The 26,422-nt window shown below is 47.8% G+C and overlaps 1 protein-coding gene across 2 annotated transcripts in view; it reads right to left on the bottom strand.

The window, feature by feature from the left end:
* Positions 1-26,422, bottom strand: part of agap3 (ArfGAP with GTPase domain, ankyrin repeat and PH domain 3) — a 715,466-nt gene that overhangs the window by 18,942 nt on the left and 670,102 nt on the right. For both annotated transcript variants that reach the window (XM_080194795.1, XM_080194794.1), the window contains exons 12-14: positions 26,137-26,291; positions 23,254-23,344; positions 22,309-22,531 (exon numbers count right to left, since the gene is read on the bottom strand). In XM_080194795.1, the coding sequence (XP_080050921.1) occupies positions 22,309-22,531; positions 23,254-23,344; positions 26,137-26,291 (469 nt within the window). The remainder of the gene's footprint in view (positions 1-22,308; positions 22,532-23,253; positions 23,345-26,136; positions 26,292-26,422) is intronic.

The following is a 26,422-nucleotide window of genomic DNA, read 5'->3' as shown; positions in this document are numbered from 1 at the left end:
ACACTGGCCAAAAACTCTCCCCAGTGCCCTACCATTAACTGAGTAAGTCCTGCCCTGGTTCAATCTACCAAAATGCATCACCTCGCATTTATCTAAATTAAACTCCATCTGCCATTCATCAGCCCACTGTCCCAATTGATCAAGATCCCGTTTCAATTGGAGATAACTTTTTTCACTGTCCACTATGCTACCAATCTTGGTGTCATCTGCAAATTTACTAACCATGCCTCCTATATTCTCATAAGAACATAAGAAATAGGAGCAGGAGTAGGCCATCTAGCCCTTCGAGCCTGCCCCGCCATTCAATAAGATCATGGCTGATCCAAAGTGGCTCAGTTCCACATTCCCGCTTTCTCCCCATAACCCTTAATCCCCTTGCCTAACAAAAACCTATCTACCCGCGTCTTAAGTATATTTAGCGAGACAGCCTCCACCACTTCAACGGGCAGAGAATTCCAGAGATTCACCACCCTTTGAGTGAAGAAGTTCCTCCTCAACTCCGTTCTAAACTGCACCCCCCTTATCCTGAGGCTGTGCCCTCTAGTCCTACTGTCCTTTCTGAGCGGGAAGAGCCTCTCCACATCTACCCTATCCATCCCATTCATCATCTTGTACGTCTCAATGAGATCTCCCCATATCCTTCTAAACTCTAACGAGTACAAGCCTAGTTTATTCAGCCTCTTCTCATAGCTCAACCCCCTCAACTCCGGTATCAGCCTAGTAAACCTCCTCTGCACTCCCTCCAAGGCCAAAATATCCTTGCGCAAGTGCGGCGACCAAAACTGCACACAGTACTCCAGCTGCGGCCTCACCAGTGCCCTGTACAGTTGCAGCAAGACCTCCCTACTTTTATATTCAATCCCCCTCGCTATGAAGGCCAGCATCCCATTCGCCTTCCTGACCACCTGCTGCACCTGCAAGCTGGGTTTTTGCGACTCGTGCACAAGGACCCCCAGGTCCCTCTGCACCGTTGCATGCTGCGGCTTTTCGCCATGTAAGTAGTAGTCCTTCCTACCATTATTCCTACCAAAGTGGACAACCTCACACTTGCCAACATTAAATTCCATTTGCTAGTTCCTCGCCCACTCGCTCAGCCTATCTAAATCTCTCTGCAGACTTTCCACACCCTCCGCACAATTTGCCGTTCCACCAATCTTTGTGTCATCAGCAAACTTCGACACCTTACACTCGGTTGCCTCCTCCAGATCATCTACATAAATGGTAAAAAGCTGAGGCCCCAGCACCGACCCCTGGGGCACTCCACTAGTCACCAACCGCCAATCCGAATAGCACCCATGGACACCCACTCTCTGCCTCCTATTTGACAGCCAATCCCCTATCCAGGCGAACACCCTACCCCCAACTCCATGCCCCCTAACCTTCTGTAACAACCTCTTGTGCGGCACCTTATCAAACGCCTTCTGAAAATCAAGAAACACCACATCCACCAGTTCCCCTCTATCTACCGCACGAGACACATCCTCATAGAATTCCAATAAATTTGTCAGACACGACTTCCCGTTAACGAAACCGTGCTGCGTCTGCTCTATCAAACAATTCTCCTCAAGATGCCTCGCTATTTTCTCCTTAATTACGGATTCAAGCATTTTACCTACAACAGACGTTAAACTAACCAGCCTATAATTCCCTGCCTTTTGCTTACTATCCTTTTTAAACAACGGCGTAACATTAGCCGTTTTCCAATCTTCCGGCACTTCCCCGGAATCCAGCGAGGTTTATAGAACATAGAACATAACAGCGCAGAACAGGCCCTTCGGCCCACGATGTTGCGCCGACCAATTAAAAAAGCAATGACCCTCTAACCTAAACCAATCCCTTTCCATCCATAAACCTATCCACAGATCTCTTAAACGCCCCCAAACTAGGCGCATCTACAACTGCAGCAGGCAGGGCATTCCAATCCCTCACCGCCCTCTGGGTAAAGAACCTACCTCTGACATCCGTCCTATATCTACCACCCCTTAATTTAAAGCTATGCCCTCTCGTGCTAGCTTTCTCTTTTTCTTGGAAAATAATCATCAAGGCATCCACTATCACCTCCACCATTTCTTTCAGAACCCTTGGATGCATTCCACCCAGTCCTGGGGACTTGTCCACCATCAGTCCCTCTAGTCTGTCATCCAAATCATGAATATAAATGACAAATAACAGCGAACCCAGCACTGATTCCTGAGGCACACCGCTGGTCACAGGCCTCCAGTTTGAAAAACAACTCTCTACAACCACCCTCTGGCTTCTGTCAAGAAGCCAATTTTGTATCCATTTAGATACCTCACACTGGATCCCATGAGATTTAACTTTAAGCAACAACCTACCATGCAGTACCTTGTCAAAGGTCTTGCTAAAGTCCATGTCGACAACATCAACTGCACTGCCCTCATCTACCTTCTTGGTTACCCCTTCAAAAAACTCAGTCAAATTTATCAGACATGATTTTCCACTCACAAAGCCATGCTGACTGTCCCTAATCAGTCCTTGCGTCTCCAAATGCCTGTAGATCCTGTCTCTCAAAATACCTTCCAACAATTTACCCACCACAGATGTGAGGCTCACTGGTCTGTAGTTCCCAGACTAAATAGACTGGGTCTGTACTCGTTGGAGTTTAGAAGGATGAGGGGGGATCTTATAGAGACGTATAAGATAATGAAGGGGATGGATAGGGTAGAGGTAGAGAGATTCTTCCCGCTTAGAAAGGACAGCAGGACTAGAGGGCACACCCTCAAGATGAGTGGGGGGGACAGTTTAGAACGGAGTTGAGGAGGAACTTCTTCACTCAAAGGGTGGTGAATCTCTGCCCGTTGAAGTGGTGGAGGCTGCCTCGCTAAATATATTTAAGACACGGGTAGATAGGTTTTCGGTAGGCAAGGGGATTAAGGTTATGGGGAGAAAGCGGGAAAGTGGAACTGAGCCACTTCAGATCAGCCATGATCTTATTGAATGGCAGGGCAGGCTCGAAGGGCTAGATGGCCTACTCCTGCTCCTGCTTCTTATGTTCTTTATGTTCTTATGTTCTTTTCCCTGCAGCCCTTTTTAAACAAAGGCACAATATTTGCCACTCTCCAATCTTCAGGCACCTCACCTGTGACTGTGTTGAGTGACTTTATTGAACTGCTACTCTACGTTGTGCAGGTAGATGCAGGGTGCTGTTCGTGAGGGAGTTCTGGGATTTTGATACAGTAATGGGGAAGAAAGTGGCATATTTCTGTGTCTGGATGCTGGGTGGCTTGCAGTAGAACTTGCAGGCAATTCTTTCTCTGTGCACCTGCTAACCTTCTCCTTCTTGGTTGTCGAGGTGCTGGGATTGTGCAGCTGAACATGCTTTGTTGAGTTGCTGCAGTGTAGCTTGCCAATGGTAAAGGTTATACTGCTGTGCAATCGTGGTTCAGGGAGTGAATGTTTCAGGTGGTGAGTAGGATCCCCATCGAGCAGGTTTGATACAGGTCAGGACAGTGACGAAGGTAGGAGAATACCCAGAGAAATTGAAAGCTAGCTTCTGTAATGGAATTAAGGTAGATTGTTGTAAAAACCCATCTGGTTCACTAGAACATAGAACACTACAGCACAAACAGGCCCTTCGGCCCACGAGTTGCACCGATCACATCAACACCTACCAATCTATAGACCTATCTATAACCCCCAATCCCATTAAACCCCATATACTCATCCAGAAGTCTTTTAAAAGACCCCAGCGAGTTCGCCTCCACCACCACTGACGGCAGCCGATTCCATTCACTCTCCACCCTCTGAGTGAAAAACTTACCCCTAACATCACTTCTGTACTTTCCTCCCCGCACCTTCAATCTGTGTCCTCTCGTAGCGACCATCTCAACCATTTCAACTAATGTCCTTTAGGGGAGGAAATCTGCCGTCCTTACCCAGTCTGGCCTACATGTGACTCTAAAGCCACAGCAATGTGGTTGACTCTTAACTGCCCTCTGAAATGATCGAGTGAGACACTCAGTTTAAGGGCAGTCAGAGATGGGGACAGATGGTCTTGGGAGCTCTCATAACGTCAAAAAATAAATGAAAACAAACAAGCAGTATTCTCAGACTGAGATAATGATCCTCCAATAACTACATTAATCTGGATTTTTGTTCAGTCTGAGTCCAGTGGTGAGTTTTTTCCCTGATCCCCATTGACTAATTTTGCTTGGGATCCTTGATGCCATCCAGAATTGATCAGATGCTGCCTGGTGTCATGGGCAGTCACTCACCAGCCACAGCTGCAGTGAAGTCAGGAGTCACATATCCCTGGTGAGGCCAAACCGAGTGTCAATGAGCTGATGTATGTGTAAACACATTGTCTGAGTAACGGTTGAGGACTCTGGGTCTGTACCCGTTGGAGTTTAGAAGAACGAGGGGGGGATCTTATTGAAACTTACAGGAAACTGCGAGGCCCTGGATAGAGAGGACGTGGAGAGAATGTTTCCATTAATAGGAAAAACTAGAACCAGAGGGCACAACCTCAGGGTAAAGGGGCGATCCTTTAAACCAGAGATAAGGAGGAATTTCTTCAGCCAGAGAGTGGGGAATCTGTGGAACTCTTTGCTGCAGACGGCTGTGGAGGCCGGGTCATTGAGTGTCTTTAAGACAGAGATAGATAGGTTCTTAATTAATAAGGGGATCAGAGGTTATGGGGAAAAGGCAGGAGAATGGGGATGAGAAAAGTATCAGCCATAATTGAATGGTGCAGACTCGATGGGCCGAGTGGCCTCATTCTGCACCTATGTCTTATGATCTTATATAAGTGCCACTCGATAACACAGTCGATGACACCTTCAATGAGTTTGCTGATGATTGACTGATGGCCGGTAATTGACCTGATTGGATCCGACCTGCTTTTTGTGGGTTGGACTGTGTGTGTGGGACCCGTACCCCAGTGAGAGTCAGTGTGTGTGGGACCCGTACCCCAGTGAGAGTCAGTGTGTGTGGGACCCGTACCCCAGTGAGAGTCAGTGTGTGTGGGACCCGTACCCCAGTGAGAGTCAGTGTGTGTGGGACCTGTACCCCAGTGAGAGTCAGTGTGTGTGGGACCTGTACCCCAGTGAGAGTCAGTGTGTGTGGGACCTGTACCCCAGTGAGAGTCAGTGTGTGTGGGACCTGTAACCCAGTGAGAGTCAGTGTGTGTGGGACCTGTACCCCAGTGAGAGTCAGTGTGTGTGGGACCCGTGCCCCAGTGAGAGTCAGTGTGTGTGGGACCCGTACCCCAGTGAGAGTCAGTGTGTGTGGGACCCGTACCCCAGTGAGAGTCAGTGTGTGTGGGACCCGTACCCCAGTGAGAGTCAGTGTGTGTGGGACCCGTACCCCAGTGAGAGTCAGTGTGTGTGGGACCCGTACCCCAGTGAGAGTCAGTGTGTGTGGGACCCGTACCCCAGTGAGAGTCAGTGTGTGTGGGACCCGTATCCCAGTGAGAGTCAGTGTGTGTGGGACCCGTACCCCAGTTAGAGTCAGTGTGTGTGGGACCCGTACCCCAGTGAGAGTCAGTGTGTGTGGGACCCGTATCCCAGTTAGAGTTGCTGTGTGTCCAGCAGAAATGATGAAATCATTTTAAAAAATAAAACTACCATCTATTTGGAAGAATGACAAAATCACGGTCCTAATCGACATGCCGGGACCCTCAAGGAATAAGCAGCTTCTGAGTATGTCAGAGACACAGAACTCATTAGTAATGCAAGGAGATTAGGCAAAGGGCTGAGTAATTAAATTAGCAAGGTGTGATGCAAATGAACAAAATGAAAAAGGCAGGTTGCAAAATCAGACTTCCTGTGTGAAGGAAGTGGACTAATTAAAGCAGGGGCAGTATGTGAAGGTTGGGGAAAGAGTCGATTAAAATTTAACCAAACATTAATTGTCTGTAATCAGCCATAGGGTCAAGCCTGGGATATGGAGCTCATGGCCCTGGGAGGAGAATGACTGCCTGATGGCAGGGAGCTCAGCTGGGGACTGACAGACACAACCAAGGTGGACCCCAACACCAACCTTTGTGACACTGCAGTCTGCGGTGACCAATTTAACCAGTCCACATTCACGGCGTTGTTAATCAGGGGTGTTCTGTAAGCACTGCAAACACAGCAGTTATTCTAGATCAGTATTAATCCGAATGGAATCACTCAGGTCTCTGAATCCAGGCAGGATTCCGGACGAGTGTCTTGCTCCCAACATCCCTTTCTCAATTTTATCAACGCTGTCACTCTGGAATTTCTTCTCTTCCTGCTCCTGTTTCAAACATGTCATCTTATACCAGTTGCCTCTTCCCTATGCTGGACTCCGCACTCATTTCCCTCCAGCTTTACCTTGCTAATCTTACACCATTGCAATCTTGGCCTTTCCCCGCTGTTCCACACTGCAAGGTCCCAGCCTTTCCTGTGCGACCTTCCACTGGGGCCTTGGTCTATCACTGGCTCTCCCAGCATGGTGAGCAGGGCTGTTTGAGCTCTGAATACCCAGACACCAATGGCAATAGCGGGTTAACAATCTAGAGCTCATTACCAGACACACCCGCGGGGGGACAGGTTAGAAAATCAGTTCTGAAACAAAGTGGAAGGTGCTGATCAGAGCTATTTACTGTCTTGCCCAAGGGGCTGGAGTGTGCAGAACTGCCTGACAGGACAGCTGCACAGGATGAGAGATGGCAAGCAATATCAGCGCAGAGAAAGGAGAGCAGAGGTGAGGAGATTAATGAGGAGGGCAAGAGTAATGTAGTAGGGCAGGCAGACATTCTCGCTCCAACACTAACCGACAACATTCCCTGCAGTTAATTAACTCTGTCAGGGGAATACAGTAATACCTCTCTGATAATTAAAGGGATTCCGTAGTAAAATTATACCAACAATTCTAATTTACTCAACATCAATTAACCCTCTGGCCACTGGATATTCTTTGCCAATTGCACTCAATTCTCACCCTCCCGCTCCCTGAGGACAATTTTTATTGACACCAGTCCACTGGTAGTGCGGAGACAAGGGCCCACTTTCTGGAATAAGCACAGAGTCCGTGTTCACAGGCTCATTTACTCAACCCATTTCTATCCATCAGCAAGGTGACTGGACAGTGATCAGGAGCCAGGCCTCTGGCTGATTTCCCCTCGCTCTCTATAACTCGGGACCAGATGGGATGTACCCCAGGATACTGTGGGAGGCGAGGGAAGTGATTGCAGAGCCCCCGGCGATGATCTTTGCGTCGTCAATGGAGACGGGAGAGGTTCCGGAAGATTGGAGGATTGCGGATGTGGTTCCTATTTTCAAGAAAGGGAACAGAGATAGCCCGGGAAATTACCGACCGGTGAGTCTGACCTCAGTGGTTGGTAAGCTGATGGAGAGGCTTCTGAGGGACAAGATTTACGAGCATTTGGAGAGGTTTGACATGATCAGAAATAGTCAGCATGGTTTTGTCAAGGGCAGGTCGTGCTTTACGAGCCTGGTTGAGTTCTTCGAAAATGTGACTGAATACATTGACGAAGGAAGTGCAGTGGACGTGGTGTACATGGACTTCAGCAAGGCGTTTGATAAGGTCCCCCATGCAAGACTTCTTGAGAAGGTGAGAGGGCATGGGATCCAAGGGCCTTTGGCCTTGTGGATCCAGAACTGGCTTGCCTGCAGAAGGCAGAGAGTGGTTGTGGATGGGTCTTTTTCTGAATGGAGGTCAGTCACCAGTGGAGTGCCCCAGGGATCTGTTCTAGGACCTTTGCTGTTTGTCATTTTCATAAATGACCTGGATGAGGAAGTGGAGGGATGGGTAAGTAAGTTCGCTGATGACACGAAGGTCGGTGGTGTTGTGGATGGTCTGGAAGGATGTCAAAAGTTGCAGCAGGACATAAATAGGATGCAGGACTGGGCGGAGAAGTGGCAGATGGACTTCAACACGGATAAATGTGTAGTCGTCCATTTTGGCAGAACCAATGGGATGAACGAGTATACTATCAAGGGCAGGAATCTTAGTAGTGTTGAAGAGCAGAAGGATCTTGGGGTCCGGGTCCACAGGACTCTTAAATCAGCCTCACAGGTGGAAGAGGTGGTCAAGAAGGCGTATGGTGTACTGGCCTTCATTAATCGAGGGATTGAGTTTAGGAATCGGGAGTTAATGCTGCAACTTTATAAGACCCTTGTCAGGCCTCATTTGGAGTACTGTGCGCAGTTCTGGTCGCCTCACTATAGGAAGGACGTAGAAGCTATTGAAAGGGTACAGAGGAGATTTACAAGGATGTTGCCTGGACTGGGAGGCATACCTTATGAAGTTAGGTTGAGGGAGCTGGGACTCTTTTCCCTGGAGAGACGAAGGTTGAGAGGCGACCTGATAGAAGTTTATAAAATGTTGAGTGAATAGATAGGGTGGATTCTCAGAGGCTATTTCCCCGGGTTGAAAGGGTCGCTACGAGAGGACACAGATTGAAGGTGCGGGGAGGCAAGTGATGCCTTACTTACGCAAGGATATTTTGGCCTTGGAGGGAGTGCAGAGGAGGTTTACTAGGCTGATGCCGGAGTTGAGGGGGTTGAGCTATGAGGAGAGGCTGAATAAATTAGGCTTGTACTCGTTAGAGTTTAGAAGAATGAGGGGAGATCTCATTGAGACGTATAAGATGATGAATGGGATAGATAGGATAGAGGTGGAGAGACTCTTCCCGCTCAGAAAGGACAGTAGGACTAGGGGGCACAGCCTCAAGATAAAGGAGGGGCGGTTTAGAACGGAGTTGAGGAGGAACTTCTTCACTCACAGGGTGGTGAATCTCTGGAATTCTCTGCCCGTTGAAGTGGTGGAGGCTGCCTCGCTAAATATTTTTAAGACGCGGGTTGATGGGTTTTTGATAAGAGAGGGGATTAAGGGTTATGGGGAGAGGGCGGGAAAGTGGAACTGAGCCATGACAGATCAGCCATGATCTTATTGAATGGCGGGGCGGGCTCGAAGGGCTAGTTGGCCTACTCCTGCTCCTATTTCTTATGTTCTTATGTAAGTTTTTCACTCAGAGGGTGGTGAGTGAATGGAATCGGCTGCCGTCAGTGGTGGTTGAGGCGAACTCGCTGGGGTCTTTTAAAAGACTTCTGGATGAGTATATGGAATTTAATGGGATTGGGGGTTATAGATAGGTCTATAGATTGGTAGGTGTTGATGTGATCGGCGCAACTCGTGGGCCGAAGGGCCTGTTTCTGCTGTAGTGTTCTATGTTCTATGTTCTAACCCAGGGGTCACTAGACAGTGATCAGGAGCAGGAACCCTGGCTGATTTCCTCTCTCTCTCTCTAACCCAGGGATCACTGGACAGGGATCAAGAGCAGGAACTCTGGCTGATTTCCCCTCTCTCTCTAACCCAGGGATCACTGGACAGTGATCAGGAGCAGGAACCCTGGCTGATTTCCCCTCTCTCTCTAACCCAGGGATCACAGGACAGTGATCAGGAGCAGGAACCCTGGCTGATTTCCCCTCTCTCTCTAACCCAGGGATCACAGGACAGTGATCAGGAGCCGGAACCCTGGCTGATTTCCCCTCTCTCTGACCGAGGGGTCTCTGTGTGACCCTCGTCCTGCTGGTACTATTAATCTGTCGATGGAGCTGGGATCTGGAGGTGTGTGTTGGTTGGCTCCATTGCGACACCAACTGGTGGTTTGAAATGTTGGACAATTTGTACAAGTGACCCATTACCCATTTCAACTGAAGATGAATAAATGAGGAATCACTCCAAATTGAAACAGGAGCAGTAACGTCACTGACTGTCTGAGTACCTAATATTTAAATGCATTTAAAAAGTTCTTTGATTTAACTCATTACAAATCACCTCATCAGTTTTCAACCTTATATAAAAATCTCTGTGTTTTCTGGTGTATTACATAGAACATTACCGCACAGTACAGGCCCTTCGGCCCTCGATGTTGCGCCGACGTGTGAAACCAATCAAATGCCCATCTAACCTACGCTATTCCAATATCATCCATATGTTTATCCAATGACCCTTTAAATGCCCTTAATGTTGGTATTTGTAGTAGATTATGAACTGTTAATATCTAGCTGCTATTAGAGAATCCGGTAGTACAAAAGGAGGCCATTCAGCCATTGAGTCTGCACCGACCACAATTCCACCTATGCCCTATTCCCATAACCCCACGTCCTTTCCTTTCTAATTCCCCTGACACTAAAGGCCAATTTAGCATGGCCAATCCACCCAACAAGCACATCATTGGAGTGTGAACATAGAACATAGAACATTACAGCGCAGTACAGGCCCTTTGGCCCTCGATGTTGCGCTGACCAGTGGAACCAATCTAATGACCCTCGAACCTAAACTATTCCAATGTTATCCATATGTCCATCCACTGACCATTTGAACGCCCTTAAAGTTGGCGAGTCCACAACTGCTGCAGGCAGGGCATTCCACGCCCTTACTACCCTCTGAGTAAAGAACCTACCGCTGACATCCATCCTATAATTACCACCCCTTAATTTAAAGCTATGTCCCCTTGTGTTAGCCGTCACCATCCGAGGTAAAAGGCTCTCACTGTCCACCCTATCTAACCCTCTGATCATCTTGTATGCCTCAATTAGGTCACCTCATAACCTTCTTCTTTCTAACGAAAACAACCTCAAGTCCCTCAGCCTTTCCTCATAAGACCTTCCCACCATACCAGACAACATCCTGGTAAACCTCCTCTGCACCCTTTCCAATGCCTCCACATCTTTCTTATAATGCGGCGACCAGAACTGTACGCAATACTCCAAGTGCGGCTGCACCAGAGTTTTGTACAGTTGTAACATGACCTCGCGGCTCCGAAATTCAATCCCTCTACCAATAAAAGCTAACACACCGTACGCCTTCTTAACAACCTTATCAACCTGGGTGCCAACTTTCAGGGAGCTATGCACGTGTACCCTGAGATCCCTCTGCTCGTCAACACTACTAAGAGTCCTTCCATTAGCCCTATATTCTGTACTCCTGTTATTCTTACCAAAGTGAATCACCTCACACTTTTCCATATTAAACTCCATTTGCCACCTCTCGGCCCAGCTCTGCAGCTTATCTATGTCCCTCTGCAAACTGTAACATCCATCCTCACTGTCTACAACTCCTCCAACTTGGGTGTCGTCAGCAAGTTTACTAATCCATCCTTCTACACCCTCATCCAGGTCATTTATAAAAATGACAAACAGCAGCGGCCCCAAAACAGATCCTTGAGGTACACCACTTGTAACTGAACTCCAGGTTGAATATTTCCCATCAACCACCACCCTCTGTCTTCTATCAGCTCGCCAATTCCTGATCCAAACTGCTGAATCACTGCTGTGGGAGGAAACCAGAGCAGGTTATATACCTTTGTCTGTGGGAGGAAACCCACGCAGACACAGGGAGAATGTGCAAACTCCACACAGTCACCCAAGGCCAGAATTGAACCCAGGTCCCTGGCACTGTGACGCAGCACTGCTAACCTCTGTGCCACCATGCTGCCCACATAGCAGCTGTGTGGCGGGCAGCAGACAGTATCGGAACTCCAGTCAGAGAGGTAAACAAATAGATACCTTTACACCAACAACTTTCTCAACTAGAATCAGAGCCACATCAGAGCAGCTTTCTTAAAGGTCAACCCACGGAAAGTGACTGGCCTGGATGGGGTACCCGGACAGGCACTCAGATCCTGCATGGATCAGCTGGCGGGGGTAATCACAGACATCTTCAACTTCTCTTTACAACAATCTGAGGTCCCTATCTGCTTCAAAACGACAACCATCATCCCAGTACCTAAGGAAAACCAGGCAGTGTGTCTTAATGACCATTGGCGGTGGCTCTGACATCCATCATTATGAAATGCTTTAAAAGGTTAGTCATGGCACAAATCAGTTCCAGCCTCCTGGACTGCCGGGATCCAGTACAGTTCACCTACTGCCACAACAGGTCCACAGCAGACACCATCTCCCTGGCCCTGTACTCAACCCTGGAACACCTAGATAACAAAGGCAAACTGTGGCAAACCCCTATTTATTGACTACAGCTCAGCCTTTGTAGGAATATTATTCTTATGAAACTCATCTCCAAACTCTACGGCCTGGGCCTCGGCTCCTCCCTCTGCAACACCTCCTCCATCATCATCCTCAACACCGGTGCCCCACAATGCTGTGTTCTCAGGCCCCTGCTATACCCCTTATACACCTATCACTGTGTGGCCAAATTCACCTCCAATTTGATTTTCAAGTTTGCTGACGACACCACCGCAGTGGGTCGGATCTCAAACAATGAAGAGACAGAGTACAGGAATGAGATAGAGAATCTGGTGAACTGGTGCAGCAACAATAATCTCTCCCTCAATGTCAACGAAACGAAGGAGATTGTCATCGACTTCAGGAAGCGTAAAGGAGAACATGCCCCTGTCTACATCAATGGGACGAAGTAGAAATGATCGAAAGCTTCAAGTTTTTAGGTGTCCAGATCATTAACAACCTGTCCTGGTCCCCCCATGTCGACACTATAGTTAAGAAAGTCCACCAGTGCCTCTACTTTAGAACTTAGAACATAGAACACTACAGCACAAACAGGCCCTTCGGCCCACGAGTTGCGCCAATCACATCAACACCTACCAATCTATAGACCTATCTATAACCCCCAATCCCATTAAACCCCATATACTCATCCAGAAGTCTTTTAAAAGATCCCAGCGAGTTCGCCTCCACCACCACTGACGGCAGCCGATTCCATTCACTCACCACCCTCTGAGTGAAAAACTTACCCCTAACATCACTTCTGTACTTGCCTCCCCGCACCTTAAATCTGTGTCCTCTCGTAGCGACCATTTCAACCCGGGGAAATAGCCTCTGAGAATCCACCCTATCTATTCCTCTCAACATTTTATAAACCTCTATCAGGTCGCCTCTCAACCTTCGTCTCTCCAGGGAAAAGAGACCCAGCTCCCTCAACCTAACTTCATAAGGCCTCCCAGTCCAGGCAACATCCTTGTAAATCTCCTCTGTACCCTTTCAATAGCTTCTACGTCTTTCCTATAGTGAGGCGACCAGAACTGCGCACAGTACTCCAAATGAGGCCTGACAAGGGTCTTATAAAGTTGCAGCATTACCTCCCGATTCCTAAACTCAATCCCTCGATTTATGAAGGCCAGTACACCATACGCCTTCTTGACCACATCCTCCACCTGCGAGGCCGATTTAAGAGTCCTGTGGACCCGGACCCCAAGATCCTTCTGCTCTTCAACACTACTAAGACTCCTGCCCTTGATAGTGTACTCGTTAAGAACATAAGAACATAAGAACGTTGGTTCTGCCAAAATGGACGACTACGCATTTATCCGCGTTGAAGTCCATCTGCCACTTCTCCGCCCAGTCCTGCATTCTATTTATGTCCTGCTGCAACCTTTGACATCCTTCCAGACCATCCACAACACCACCGACCTTCGTGTCATCAGCGAACTTACTTACCCATCCCTCCACTTCCTCATCCAGGTCATTTATGAAAATGACAAACAGCAAGGGTCCTAGAACAGATCCCTGGGGCACTCCACTGGTGACTGACCTCCATTCAGAAAAAGCCCCATCCACAACCACTCTCTGCCTTCTGCAGGCAAGCCAGTTCTGGATCCACAAGGCCAAAGGCCCTTGGATCCCATGCCCTCTCACCTTCTCAAGAAGTCTTGCATGGGGGACCTTATCAAACTTTCTCAGAAGACTAAGGAAATTTGGAACATCAGCTGCAACTTTCACCAACTTTTACAGATGCACCAAAGAAAGCATTCTTTCTGGTTGTATCACAGCTCCTGTTCAGCCCAAAACCGCAAGAAACTATAAAAAGTTGTGAGCGAAGCTTAATCCGTCACGCAAACCAGTCTCCCGTCCATTGACTCTGTCTGCACTTCCCACTGCCTCAGAAAAGCAGCCAACATAATCAAGGACCCCACCCTGGACATTCTCTCTTCCACCTTCTTCCGTCAAGGGAAAAAGATACAAAAGTCAGAACATTGAATACAGGAGTTGGGACACTTTGTTGAAGTTGTACAAGACATTGGTGATGCCGCACTTGAAATACTGTGTGCAATTCTGGTTACCCTATTATAGAAAGCATATTACTAAACTAGAAAGAGTGCAGAAAAGATTTACTAGGAAGGAACAGGACTTGATGGATTGAGTTATAAGGAGAGGTTGGATAGACTGGGACTTTATTCTCTGGAGCGAAGGAGGCTGAGGGGTGATCTTATAGAGGTCTATAAAATACTGAGGGGCACAGATCAGCTAGATAGTCAATATCTTTTCCCAAAGGTAGGGGCGTCTAAAACTAGCGGGCATAGGTTTATGGTGAGAGGGAAGAAATACTCAGAGGGTGATGAGTGTCTGGAATGACCCACCAGAGGTAGTAGTAAAGGTGGGTACAATTTTGTCTTTTAAAAGCATTTAGACAGTTACATGGGTAAGATGGGTATAGGGGGATATGGGCCAAATGCAGGCAACTGGGAGTAGCTTAGTGGTAAAAACTGGGTGGCATGGACAAGTTGGGCCGATGGGCCTGTTTCCATGCTGTAAACTTCTATGATTCTAATGAAGTTATTGTGAAAATCCCCTAGTTGCCACACTCCAGTGCCTGTTTGGGTACACTGAGGGAGAATTTAGCACGGTCAATGCACCTAACCAGCACGTCTATCAGACTGCGGGAGGAAACTGGAGGACTCAGTGGAAATCTATACAAACATGGGGAGAACTCTGCACAGGCAGTGGTCCATGCCAGGAATTGAACCCTGGCACTGTGGGGCAGCAGTGCTAACCACTGTGCCATTCTGTCCACATTCATAAAGCAAAAGAGGCTGGAAATAAATAAGAAAACTTTAAAAGTTGCTTTCTGCATCATGGTAATTAGCCTTGTTACTGTGAATGGTCCGGCTTGAATGAGTCTTTAGTGGAAAGCTAACTATTAAAAACCTGACAACTGAAAATGTTCCACTGCATGCAACCTACAAAGTGTGTAGCTCCACTAATACCGATAACATCCAGCACCACCTCAGCCCTATGTGAACTACAACAATGACAGATGTGTGAGTCTGTGCTGGGGGTCAGAGTTAACACTAATCGAGTCGTTAATTACTGGTATGGCATTAGATCAAACCTGCTGCTCAAACTAGTGACACCAATCTCATCTGTCACAAAATTACATGAATAAATGTATAATCAGCCTGACCACACACTCTGAACTTTATTAGCTCAGGGAAAGAGAGAGTGGGTGTGCTGCACACTCATTTGGAGCTACGATATCCACGAGGTAAAGATGTGATTGTGCATGTGTGTTTGGTAACTGAGGGTCTTGACGGCTCAGCAACAGCGCAACGATCCCTCTGATTCAGCGAGTCTGTGAAGATCACTCTTTTTGGAGATGGTGATGGGACAGTGGTATTATCTCTCTAGAGATCAAAGCATTCGTCTGGGGACACAGGTTCAAATCCCATTCAGGCCACTGGTGGAATTTAAATTCCATTAATTAATCTGGAATTATAAAAGCTAGTTTCTGTAATAGTGAGCATAAAATTATTGTCAACTGTCATAAAAATCCATCTAATTGACTAATGTCTTTAAGGAAGGTCTACATGTGACTCCAGAGCTATAGCAATGTGGTTAACTCTTAACTGCCCTCTGAAATGGCTGAGTGAGATACTCTGTTGTATCAATCACTACAAAGCCTAAAAAAAAGGACCACCTGGTATCGACCTAGACACTGGAAATAGTAAGCCCAGCCCTGCCAATCCTGAAAAGCCCTCATTACAAATCTCAAAATTGGGAGAGCTGTTTCTCAGATTAGCATGCAACAGCCTGACATAGTGATCCCCACAGAATCACACCTTACAGATAATCACCCAGACACCACCATCACCCCCTGGGTAAGTCAGAGGTGGTGGCAGCACGGTGGCATACAGTCAGGAGGGAGTTGCCCAGAGAGTCCTCAATATTAACTCTGGACCCCATAAAGTCTTACGGCATCAGGTCAAACATGAACAAGGAAACTTCCTGTTGATGACCACGTACCATTGCCCCCTGCCCCCTCAGCCGATGAATCAATTCTCTTCCATGTGGAACACCAGTTGGAGGAAGCCATTTCTGCGGGTGCAGAGTGTACTCTGAGTGGGGACTTCATAAATCGGAGTATCGAGTATAAAAGTTGGAGTGTTATGGTGAGGTTATATAAGGCATTGGTGAGGCTGAACTTAGAGTATTGTGTACAGTTTTGGTCACCTAGTTACAGGAAGGATGTAAATAAGATTGAAAGAGTGCAGAGAAGGTTCACAAGGATGTTGCTGGGACTTGAGAAGCTGAGTTACAGAGAGATTGAATAGGTTTGGACTTTATTCCCTGGAGAGTAGAAGAATGAGGGGAGATTTGATAGAGGTGTATAAGATTTTGATGGGTATAGATAGAGTGAATGCAAGCAGGCTTTTTCCACTGAGGCTAGGGGAGAAAAAAACCAGAGGGCATGGGTTCAGGGTGAAAGGAGAAAAGTTTAAAGGGAATATCGGGGGGGCTTCTTCACGCAGAGAGTGGTGGGAGTGTGGAATGAGCTGCCGGATAAAGTGGTAAATGCGGGGTCACTTTTAACATTTAAGAAAAACTTGGACGGGTTCATGGATGAGAGGGGTGTGGAGGGATATGGTCCAAGTGCAGGTCAGTGGGACGAGGCAAAAAATGGTTCAGCACAGACAAGAAGGGCCAAAAGGCCTGTTTCTGAGCTGTAATTTTCTATGGTTCTATGGTTCAACATCCATCACCAAGAGTGGCTCGGTAACACCACCACAGCCGGAGCTGGGTCCTAAAAGGATGTCGCTGCTAGACTGGGACTGTGGCAGGTGGTGAGGGAACCAGCGAGAGGGAAAAACACAACCTCGTCCTCACCAACCTGCTGGCTGCAGATGCACCTGTCCATGACAGTTTCGGTAAGTGTGACCACAGCACAGTCCTTGTGGAGACAAAGTCTTGTTTTCACACTGAGAATAGTTTCCATCGTGTTGTAAGGCACTGTCACTGTGCAAAATGGGACAGACCTCGAACAGATCTAGCAACTCAAAACTGGACATCAATGAGGTGCTGTGGGCCATCAACAGCAACGGAACTGTACTCCAGTAATATCTGCATCTCATGGCCCAGCGTATCCCCCACTCAACCCTGGTTCAATGGAGAGTGCAGGAGAGCATGCCAGGAGTAGCAGCAGGCATTCCTCAAAATGAGATGTCAACCTGATGAAGCTACCAAACAGAGCTACCTGTGTGCCAAATGTGTTTGCAGCAGGTGATAGACTAAGTGATCCCACAACCAACGGATCAGATCTAAACTCTGCAGGCCTATCATATCCAGTTGTGAATCATGGTGGACAATTAAGGGCATATAAAATCACACACAGTTTACAGATTACTGATTAGAATGCAAGTCTTTACAGCTAATCTGCTATTCAAGTCTTAAAGATGCAGACAATGTGAGTGGAGATAGCATTAGCACAGGTTAAAGAGATGTGTATTGTCTCCAGACAGGACAGTTCGTGAGATTTTGCAAGCCCAGGCAAATCATGGGGGTTACAGGTAGTGTGACATGAATCCACGATACGGGTTGAGGCTGTTATCAAGCGTGCAGAACTTGGCTATCAATTCAAAATTCAGTTTAGACTTAAACGTGAGTGGCATGATTGGGAAATTTGCTGATGCACAGAAATTGGCCGTGTTCTTGATAGCGAAGACGATAGCTATCGATTCTAGAATGTTACCGATGGTTCGGTGAGTGGGCAGAAAAGTAGCAAATTAAATTCAATCTGGAAAAAGTAATAGATTTGGAGAAGACAAACAAAGCAAAGGAATACTCAACAAACGTGAGGATATTGAGAGGGGCCGAGGAGGTGAGAGAGCTTGGAGTGAGTGTCCACAGATCCCTGAAGGTGGCAGGATAGGTGGACAAGGTAGAGAAGAAAGCATGTGGAATGTTTCCCTTTATTGGACGAGGCACAGAATACAAAAGCAGGGATGTAATGCTGGAACTGTATAAAATGCTGGTTAGGCCACAGCTGGAGTTGTGTGTATACATCTGGTCATCACATTACAAGGAGGATATCATTGCTCTAGAGAAGAATGTTGCCAGGACTTGAAAACAGAAGTCAGGAGGAGGGATTGGATAGGTTGGGGTTGATTTCCTTAGACCAGTGGATGCTAAGGGATTGAGGTTACAAAACGATGACAAGCCTCAACAGGAAAAACCAATTTCCCCTAAGCTGAGGGGTCAGGTACCGGGGGCAAAGATTTCAGGTGATTGGTAGAAGGATTAGAGGGGACATGAGGGAAATCTTTTTCACCCAGAGGGTGGGTGTCTGGAACTCACTGTCTAAGTTGGTGCTTGAGGCCAAAATTCTCAAACTCATTTAAAGATACCTGGATCTGTGTCTGAACTGATGGAAGCTGCAAGGCTTTCGATCAGTGACAGAAAGTAAACAACTAGGAGCAGGAGTAGGCCATTCAGCCCCTCGAGCCTGCTCTGCCATTCAATATCATCATGGTTGATCTAATCCCGGCCTCAGATCCACTTTCCTGCCCATTCTCCACAACCCTTCAAACCCATTGCTAATTCAAAACCTGTCCACCTCTTCCTTCAATTTACTCACTGTCCTGGTATCCACCACACTCTGGGGGAGTGAATTCAAGATTCACCACCTTTGAAAGAAGTAATTTTTCCTCATTTCTGTTTTAAATCTTACCTCTCGTCCTATCCTAAAACTCTGGCCTCTTGTTCCAGATTGCCCCACAAGGGGAAACACATCTCCATGTCTACCCTGTCCATCCCCCTTCTCACTTTGTACTAGATCTCCCCTCATTCTTCTAAACTCTAGGAAGTATCGGCCTAAACTGCGCAATCTCTCTGCATAAAACAAACCCCATATCTCTGGAATCAACGTAGTGAACCTCCTGTGAACCGCCTCCAATACAACTGCATCCCTCCCCAAGTAAGGGGATTAAAACTGTCCACAATACTCCAGCTGTGGCCTCACGGTCGCAGCAACACTTCCTTTTAGCAATAAATGCCAAAATTCCATTTGTTTTCCTTATTAGCTGCATACTAGGTTTAAAGTAAGCAGCCGTGTGGACAGATTGAAAAGGACAGTGACCTGTTGGTGCATTGAGTGACCGATAAGATAGCTGACTGCAGGAGATAGCGAGTGTTGATGCCAACCCTCCAGACTTCGAACCAGCTGTAAGCTGCAATGAGCGGCAATGCAATGGTTACAGAGTTTGGAGAAAGCCTGTCTGGTCCCCAAGGCATCCTCATTGAAAGAATTATCTTTATTGATTACTGACAGACAAGATTAATAGGATTATCCTCTCAGGATGGCTGTTATTGAGGCTTAAATAGAACAATAAGAGAAAGACCAGAAAACTGCCCCTCTGACACTGGGCTGCTGCTGATGATTAACTGGGTGGGGACAAATACCTCCAGCTTCTTGGGTCAACATTAAATCCATGGCTGGCAAGGGTAACGTTATTGCCCAACTCTAACTGCCCTTCAGAAAATTGTGAAAGTTGAACTGCTGCGGTCCACGTGATGTCACTTTTCCCAATCTATTGGCAGGATGTGGGTAACACTGGCTAGCCCAGTATTCACTGCCCATCATTAACTGCCGTTCAGAAGGTAACGGTGAGCTTCTTCTTGAGCTGCTGCAGTCCATGAGGTACTCACAGTGCTGTTAGGGAGGGAGTCCCAGGATTTCGACCCAGTGACATTGAAGGAATGGCCAATAAAATTTCCAAGTCAGGATGGTGAGTGTCTTGGAGGGGAGCATCCAAATAGTGGTGTTTCCAAGTATCTGCTGCTTTTGTCCATCTAGGCGATAATGATTGTGAGTTTGTAAGGTGCTACCTAAGGAACCTTGGTGAGTTGCTGCAGGGCATCTTGCAGATGGTACACACGGCTGCCACTGCCATCAGCTGCTCCCAGCATTGCCCTCATTTCTGTGGATTGTCAGGTGCAGTAACTCCTAAGAGGCTTGGTTGTAATATAAGAACATAAGAAATAGGAGCAGGAGTAGGCCATCTATGAGAATGTGTCTAGGGCAGTGGATAGAGGAGAGCCGGTGGATGTGGTCTTTCTGGATTTTCAGAAGGCGTTTGACAAATACCTCACAAGAGGTTATTGCAGAAGGTCGGGGGACATGGAGTTGGGGGTAGGGTGTTAGCGTGGATAGAGGATTGGTTGTCAAATAGGAGGCAGAGAGTGGGGGTCAACGGGTGCTATTTGGATTGGCGGATGGTGACTAGTGGAGTGCCCCAGGGGTCGGTGCTGGGGCCTCAGCTTTTTACCATTTATATAGATGATCTGGAGGAGGGAACCGAGTGTAGGGTGTCGAAATTTGCTGATGACACCAAGATTGGGGGAACGGCAAATTGTGCGGAGGGTGTGGAGAGTCTGCAGAAGGATCTAGATAGGCTGGGCGAATGGGCCAGGAAATGGCAAATGGAATTTAATGTTGGCAAGTGTGAGGTGGTCCACTTTGGTAGGAAGAATGGTAGGAAGGGCTATTACTTACGTGGCGAAAAACTGCAGCAGGCGACGGTGCAGAGGGACCTCGGGGTCCTTGTGCATGAATCGCAAAAACCCAGCTTGCAGGTGCAGCAGGTGGTCAGGAAGGCGAATGGGATGCTGGCCTTCATAGCGAGGGGGATTGAATATAAAAGTAGGGAGGTCTTGCTGCAGCTGTATAGGGCATTGGTGAGGCTGCAGCTGGAGTACTGTGTGCAGTTTTGGGCGCCACACCTGCGCAAAGATATTTTGGCCTCGGAGGGAGTGCAGGGGAGGTTTACTAGGCTGATACCAGAGTTGAGGGGATTGAGCTATGAGGAGAGGCTGAATAAACTAGGCTTGTACTCGTTAGAGTTTAGAAGAATGAGGGGAGATCTCATTGAGACGTATAAGATGATGAATGGGATGGATAGGATAGAGGTGGAGAGACTCTTCCCGCTCAAAAAAGACAGTAGGACTAGGGGGCACAGCCTCAAGATAAAGGGGGGGCGGTTTAGAACGGAGTTGAGGAGGAACTTCTTCACTCAAAGGGTGGTGAATCTCTGGAATTCTCTGCCCGTTGAAGTGGTGGAGGCTGCCTTGCTAAATATTTTTAAGACGCGGGTTGATGGGTTTTTGATAAGAGAGGGGATTAAGGGTTATGGGGAGAGGGCGGGAAAGTGGAACTGAGCCACGACAGATCAGCCATGATCTTATTGAATGGCGGGGCAGGCTCGAAGGGCTAGATGGCCTATTCCTGCTCCCATTTCTTATGTTCTTATGTTCTTATGCCTCCCAGTCCAGGCAACATCCTTGTAAATCTCCTCTGCACCATCTCAATAACTTCCACATCCTTCCTGTAGTGAGGCAACCATCATAGAGTCATAGAGGTTTACTGCATGGAAACAGGCCCTTCGGCCCAACTTGTCCATGCTGCCCTTTTTTTAAACCCCTAAGCTAATCCCAGTTGCCTGCATTTAGCCCATATCCCTCTATACCCATCGTATCCACGTAACTGTCTGATACTTTTTAAAAGACAATATTATAGAGGGTTGGTGCAGTGTTTGACTGGAGACGGTAGTGGAAGTGTTTGACAGGCGAGGATAGCCAGTGATGATGCGAGAGAGTACGGAGAACAAAGAAAATTACACCACAGGAACAGGCCCTTCGGCCCCTCCAAGCCTGCACCAACCACGTTGCCTGACTGAAGTAAAACTCCCTACCCTTCTGGGGACCATATCCCTCTATTCCCATCCTATTCATGTATTTGTCAAAATGCCCCTTAAAACACACTACCATGTCCGCTTCCACTACCTCATCCGCCAACATTGTTCTTCACTCGGAGGCAGACCCTGGAGGTTTTGACTTGAAACATTCAATCTGGCCCACACTGGGCCACGGCTGCAATTGTACTTCATTCGGAATCATCATTGGGTGACCAGCGGGACTGAAACCACGTGTAGGTCTAAACTAGGTGTGGAGAGTAGTTCCCAATCCCTGAAATATCACTGAGCAACTGGAGTTTTTACCACAATTCAGCAGCTTTCACAATGGATCAGAATTATAAATTTGCACAGTGCGATTTGAGTTCACGGTGGTGTGGGTCACACACCCATAAATACAACCATTGCAGGGCCCCCGAGTCTGCCTGTGCTATACAGCAGTTCCCTGTTCACCTTGCTATAGGGATCTCATGTCTGCCTGTGCTAAAGGAGTCCCATGTTTGCCTGTGTTATAGGGGTCCCGTGTTCCCCTTGCTATGGGGTCCGGTATTTGCCTGTGCTGCACGGGTCCTGTGCTGTACCTGCTGCTCTCCTGGCTGGGTTTAGTCAGTCCCTGCGTCGAGTCCTCCCATACACTGTTAGCCATTGCATTCCCGATTCCTGTCATCACCATGATGAGTTCCACAGGCCAGTCGTCCAGGTCGAGGGACCGTACCCGGGACAGGTGTGTACCCAGGTTTCGGTGGATGCCGGAACATTCTATACAGATTAGGGCTCCGAGGTTCAGGCTTGCCCAGTCAGGATCTGTGAAGAGGATGGAGATATTAGCATTAAAATACTGTACAAGAAAGCAGAGTAACAGGAGCTGCTCTGTCACCAGCGTGGCCACGGGAGAATTCATCAAACTTACACATTCACAACCCAGCAGCAGCTACGAGTGCCACAACTAACTGGGAGGAGGAGACTGTTTAGTGTAGTTTTATTTTTAGTATAAGTAAGGCTTACATTAACACTGCAATGAAGTTACTGTGAAATTCTCCTAGTCTCCACACTCCAGTGCCTGTTCGGGTCAATGCACCCTAACCAGCACGTCTTTCAGACTGTGGGAGGAAAGTGGAGCACCCAGAGGAAACCCATGCAGACATGGGGAGAATGTGAAAACTCCACACAGACAGCAACTGGAACCAGGAATCAAACCCGGGTCCCTGGCACTGTGAGGCAGCAGTGCTAACCACTGTGCCACCGTGCTGCCCAGAGAATAGAGACTGGGTGTGAGCCCAGCTGCAATCCAGCTGTTCAGTATCAGATCTTTCTACTCCAATTGAAGAAGCAGACACAGAGTTTCATCTGCCCTCGACACAAAGACTGACTCCAGCAATCATTGCAGCATCAAGCTGATCGATCCCATCCCCTTCTCCAGTTGTATCATTGAGCAGTCCTGCACTGTAAACCTCACTGCAGTCCTGAACAGTGTGTAGGTGCCGTCCCGCGCGGTGTGTGTGGGTACTGCCGTGTAGAATGCTTACTTGGTGCATCACAGTCCACACAAAAACCATTTCCTCGTACGTTCCGGATTGATTGGATGGCAACGGCATCGCTCTGGCTTCCCATTCGAGACTGAAACAAACCATGAACCACAACTGTCTGTTATTCTTTACGAGCAAGCCCATCTGGATAAGACCATTCCATCCAAAATCCCCTCCCTGAACACACTCCGCATTGCCTGAACCCCACCCACTTTTCGTATCCGCCAACTTCACCCACTCCCTGTATCTGCCACCCGCTCTCCGTATCCAACCCCACCCACTCCCTGTATCCGCCACCCACTGTCCGTATCCAACCTCACCCACTCCCCACATTCCCTAAACCCCACCCATTTCCCACATTCTCCAATCCCACCCACTCCCCGATACGCCAACCCCACCCACTCCCCGTATCCACCATCCACTCCCCACTATATCTTCATTAAGAACCACATCTTCTGCCTCCACACATGGTTTACATTTAGTTTCTCTAATGGGGTTGACTCTATCCTTTATTTCCTACTACTTTTAATCTATTGATAAAACATCTTTGGGTTGTCTTTGGCTTTGCTTGCCAATATTATTCTTGCCATTTCTTTACTTTCTCAATTTTGTTTTCATTATATTCCTCCACTTTCTATACTTTTCTCAGCCTTTGATTGGAGAAAACATTGTGGCAATACTTGGAAAGGATATTCCTCTGGGATCATCCAGTGAAGCTATATGGGTGGAACTGGGAAATATGAGGATGTTGCCAGCATTGGGCAGATAGGTGGCAGATGGAATTTAATCCTGACAAATGCGAGGTGATGCATTTTGGAAGGAATAATGCAGAGAGGAGCTATGTGATTAAAGGTAGACCGAATAGGAGTATAGACATACAGAGGGACCTGGGAGTGCAGGTTCACAAATCCATGAAGGTTGCGTCACAAGTGGAGAAGGTTGTTAGGAAGGCGTATGGAATGTTAGCCTTTATAGGAAGGGGTATAGAGTATAAAAGCTGCCGTCTAATGCTTCAGTTGTATAGAACGTTGGTTAGACCGCATTTGGAGTACTGCGTCCAGTTCTGGTCACCTTACTACCGGAAGGACGTGGAGTCTCTGGAAAGGGTGCAGAGGAGGTTTACCAGGATGTTGCCTGGCATGGAGGGGCTGGGTTACGAGGAAAGGTTGGAGAAACTGGGACTATTCTCCTTGGAAAGACGGAGATTGAGGGGGGACATGATAGAGGTATATAAGATACTGAAGGGAATAGATAGAGTTAATAGTGAGAGACTGCTCCCTAGACTGGGTACAAACACGAGAGGTCATGATTTAAGGGTGAGGGGGGAGAGGTATAATTTGGAAGTGAGAGGAAGGTTCTTTACGCAGAGAGTTGTGGGGGTCTGGAACGCGCTACCGAGTAGGGTGGTGGAGGCAGGAACGTTGGACTCGTTTAAGGTTCAGTTAGACAGACACATGAGTGAAACGAGGATGGAGGGTTATAGTAGGGGCTATTAAATAAGGTTAGAACCTCGGGAGACACCGGAAAAGCAGACTTGTAAGATTAACGTTTTTGTCTTTTTATTCCGCAGGTGGAGGTCCACCTCGTGTCAAACGAGGGGCATGCACACGGTGGGTCGTGCGTGGGCTGCTCTTGGAAGTTCCGGGAGTGGCCTAGTACTTTGTGTCGGTGTGTGTGCTTGATCCTGGACCGGTAGACAGGCGCCGCAACAGCTTGGTGACTAGCACTGCTAGCTGTGCAGATACATGGATTTGGGCCTGTGTCTGTGGGAGTTTGCGCATTCTCCCTGTGGTTGCGTGGGTTTCCTCCGGGCGCTCCGGTTTCCTCCCACACCCCAAAGATGTGCTCTTAGGCTGATTGGTTTTACCAAATTGACACTATTCTCCCCTGAATCTGGCTAAGTTAGGGGTTCCATTCGTAGACATGCAGGGTAGAATAGGTGTAGGGTGATGCGGCGGCACGGGCTCGTTGGGCCGAAGGGCCTGTTTCCCGTGCTGGGTTGTTCTTTGTTCTTTGTTTGTTCTTTGTTCTTTGACTGGTGCGCCTGAGTGATAATGAGCAGTTGGCCAGGCTAGAACTTTATTCCTTGGAGTGTAGGAGAATGACAGGTGACCTTACTAAAGTGTATAAAACATGAGAAAGTGGTTCAACAGCAACATTTAAGAAGCATTTGGATATTTCATGAATGAGAAAGGATTCGAGGGATAGGGGCCAAACACAGGCAATTGGGGCTAGCTGGGGTAGCACCATGGTCAGCATTGACCTGTTGGGCCGAAGGGCCTGTTCCTGTGCTGGATTGTTCTATCACTGTGCTTACCTTTAGAGAGTGGTGTATGAGGTCATCTACTCTCCTCATTTATGGCCATTCAGATGGTAATCTTCCTTCCTGTTATTGCTCCCAAAGTGGATAACCTCACATTTATCCACATTATACTGCATCCGCCATGCAGATACACACACACTCAGCCTGTCCAAACCACACTGAAGCATCTCTGCATCCTCCTCACAGCTCACCCTCCCACCCAACTTTGTATCATCTGCAAATCTGGAGATAATACATTTAGTTTCCTCATTTAATCTTTAGTGAGCTGCCCACTTCACTGCCAGGGCAGTGTAATACTCAGGAAATTATTCAGAATGGACAACAAACTGTTTACAGATCAGAAAAGTGAGGAGGAGAGGATACGGGTAGTTCATCGCACAACAGTCAAGCATTCACGTAGTGTCCAACCTCTGGAGGGGAGGCAGTGCCTGGGCATGACTGTACAGCACAGTGTATCTCTTACGTAGCTGAGCTGCCAGCATCCAGAGATGGAAATATGATGTCTCTGAGTTTCCCTCACACATTATGGTGAGCTCTCACACTTCTGTGTACGGCCTTACCTTATTCTTACTGCTTTCGCATGACTGTAAACTGGCAAAGATCTGACTCTCAATCGCCAGCACCCATGATTCCCTCTCGTCAGAACTCGAGGCCTCAAAATGCCAAGTTTGCCCAGTTAGTGACACAATCACAAACTCATAAGATTCCTCTCCATCTGTAAGACAAAAGGGAGAGAGTGGGAGAGTCAGAATCAGCATCAGCACAACAGGAGAGATCACAGCCTGGATTCACACAACCGAATGCCCACACACCAACCCACCCACACCATCCCACCTCACCATCATT

Source organism: Carcharhinus amblyrhynchos, chromosome 8 (assembly GCF_965287045.1).
Source record: "Carcharhinus amblyrhynchos chromosome 8, sCarAmb.v2.hapA, whole genome shotgun sequence".
NCBI classification, from domain to species: domain Eukaryota; kingdom Metazoa; phylum Chordata; class Chondrichthyes; order Carcharhiniformes; family Carcharhinidae; genus Carcharhinus; species Carcharhinus amblyrhynchos.
The sequence above is the reverse complement of the archived record's forward strand: the minus strand, read 5'-3'. Positions and strand labels throughout refer to the sequence as shown.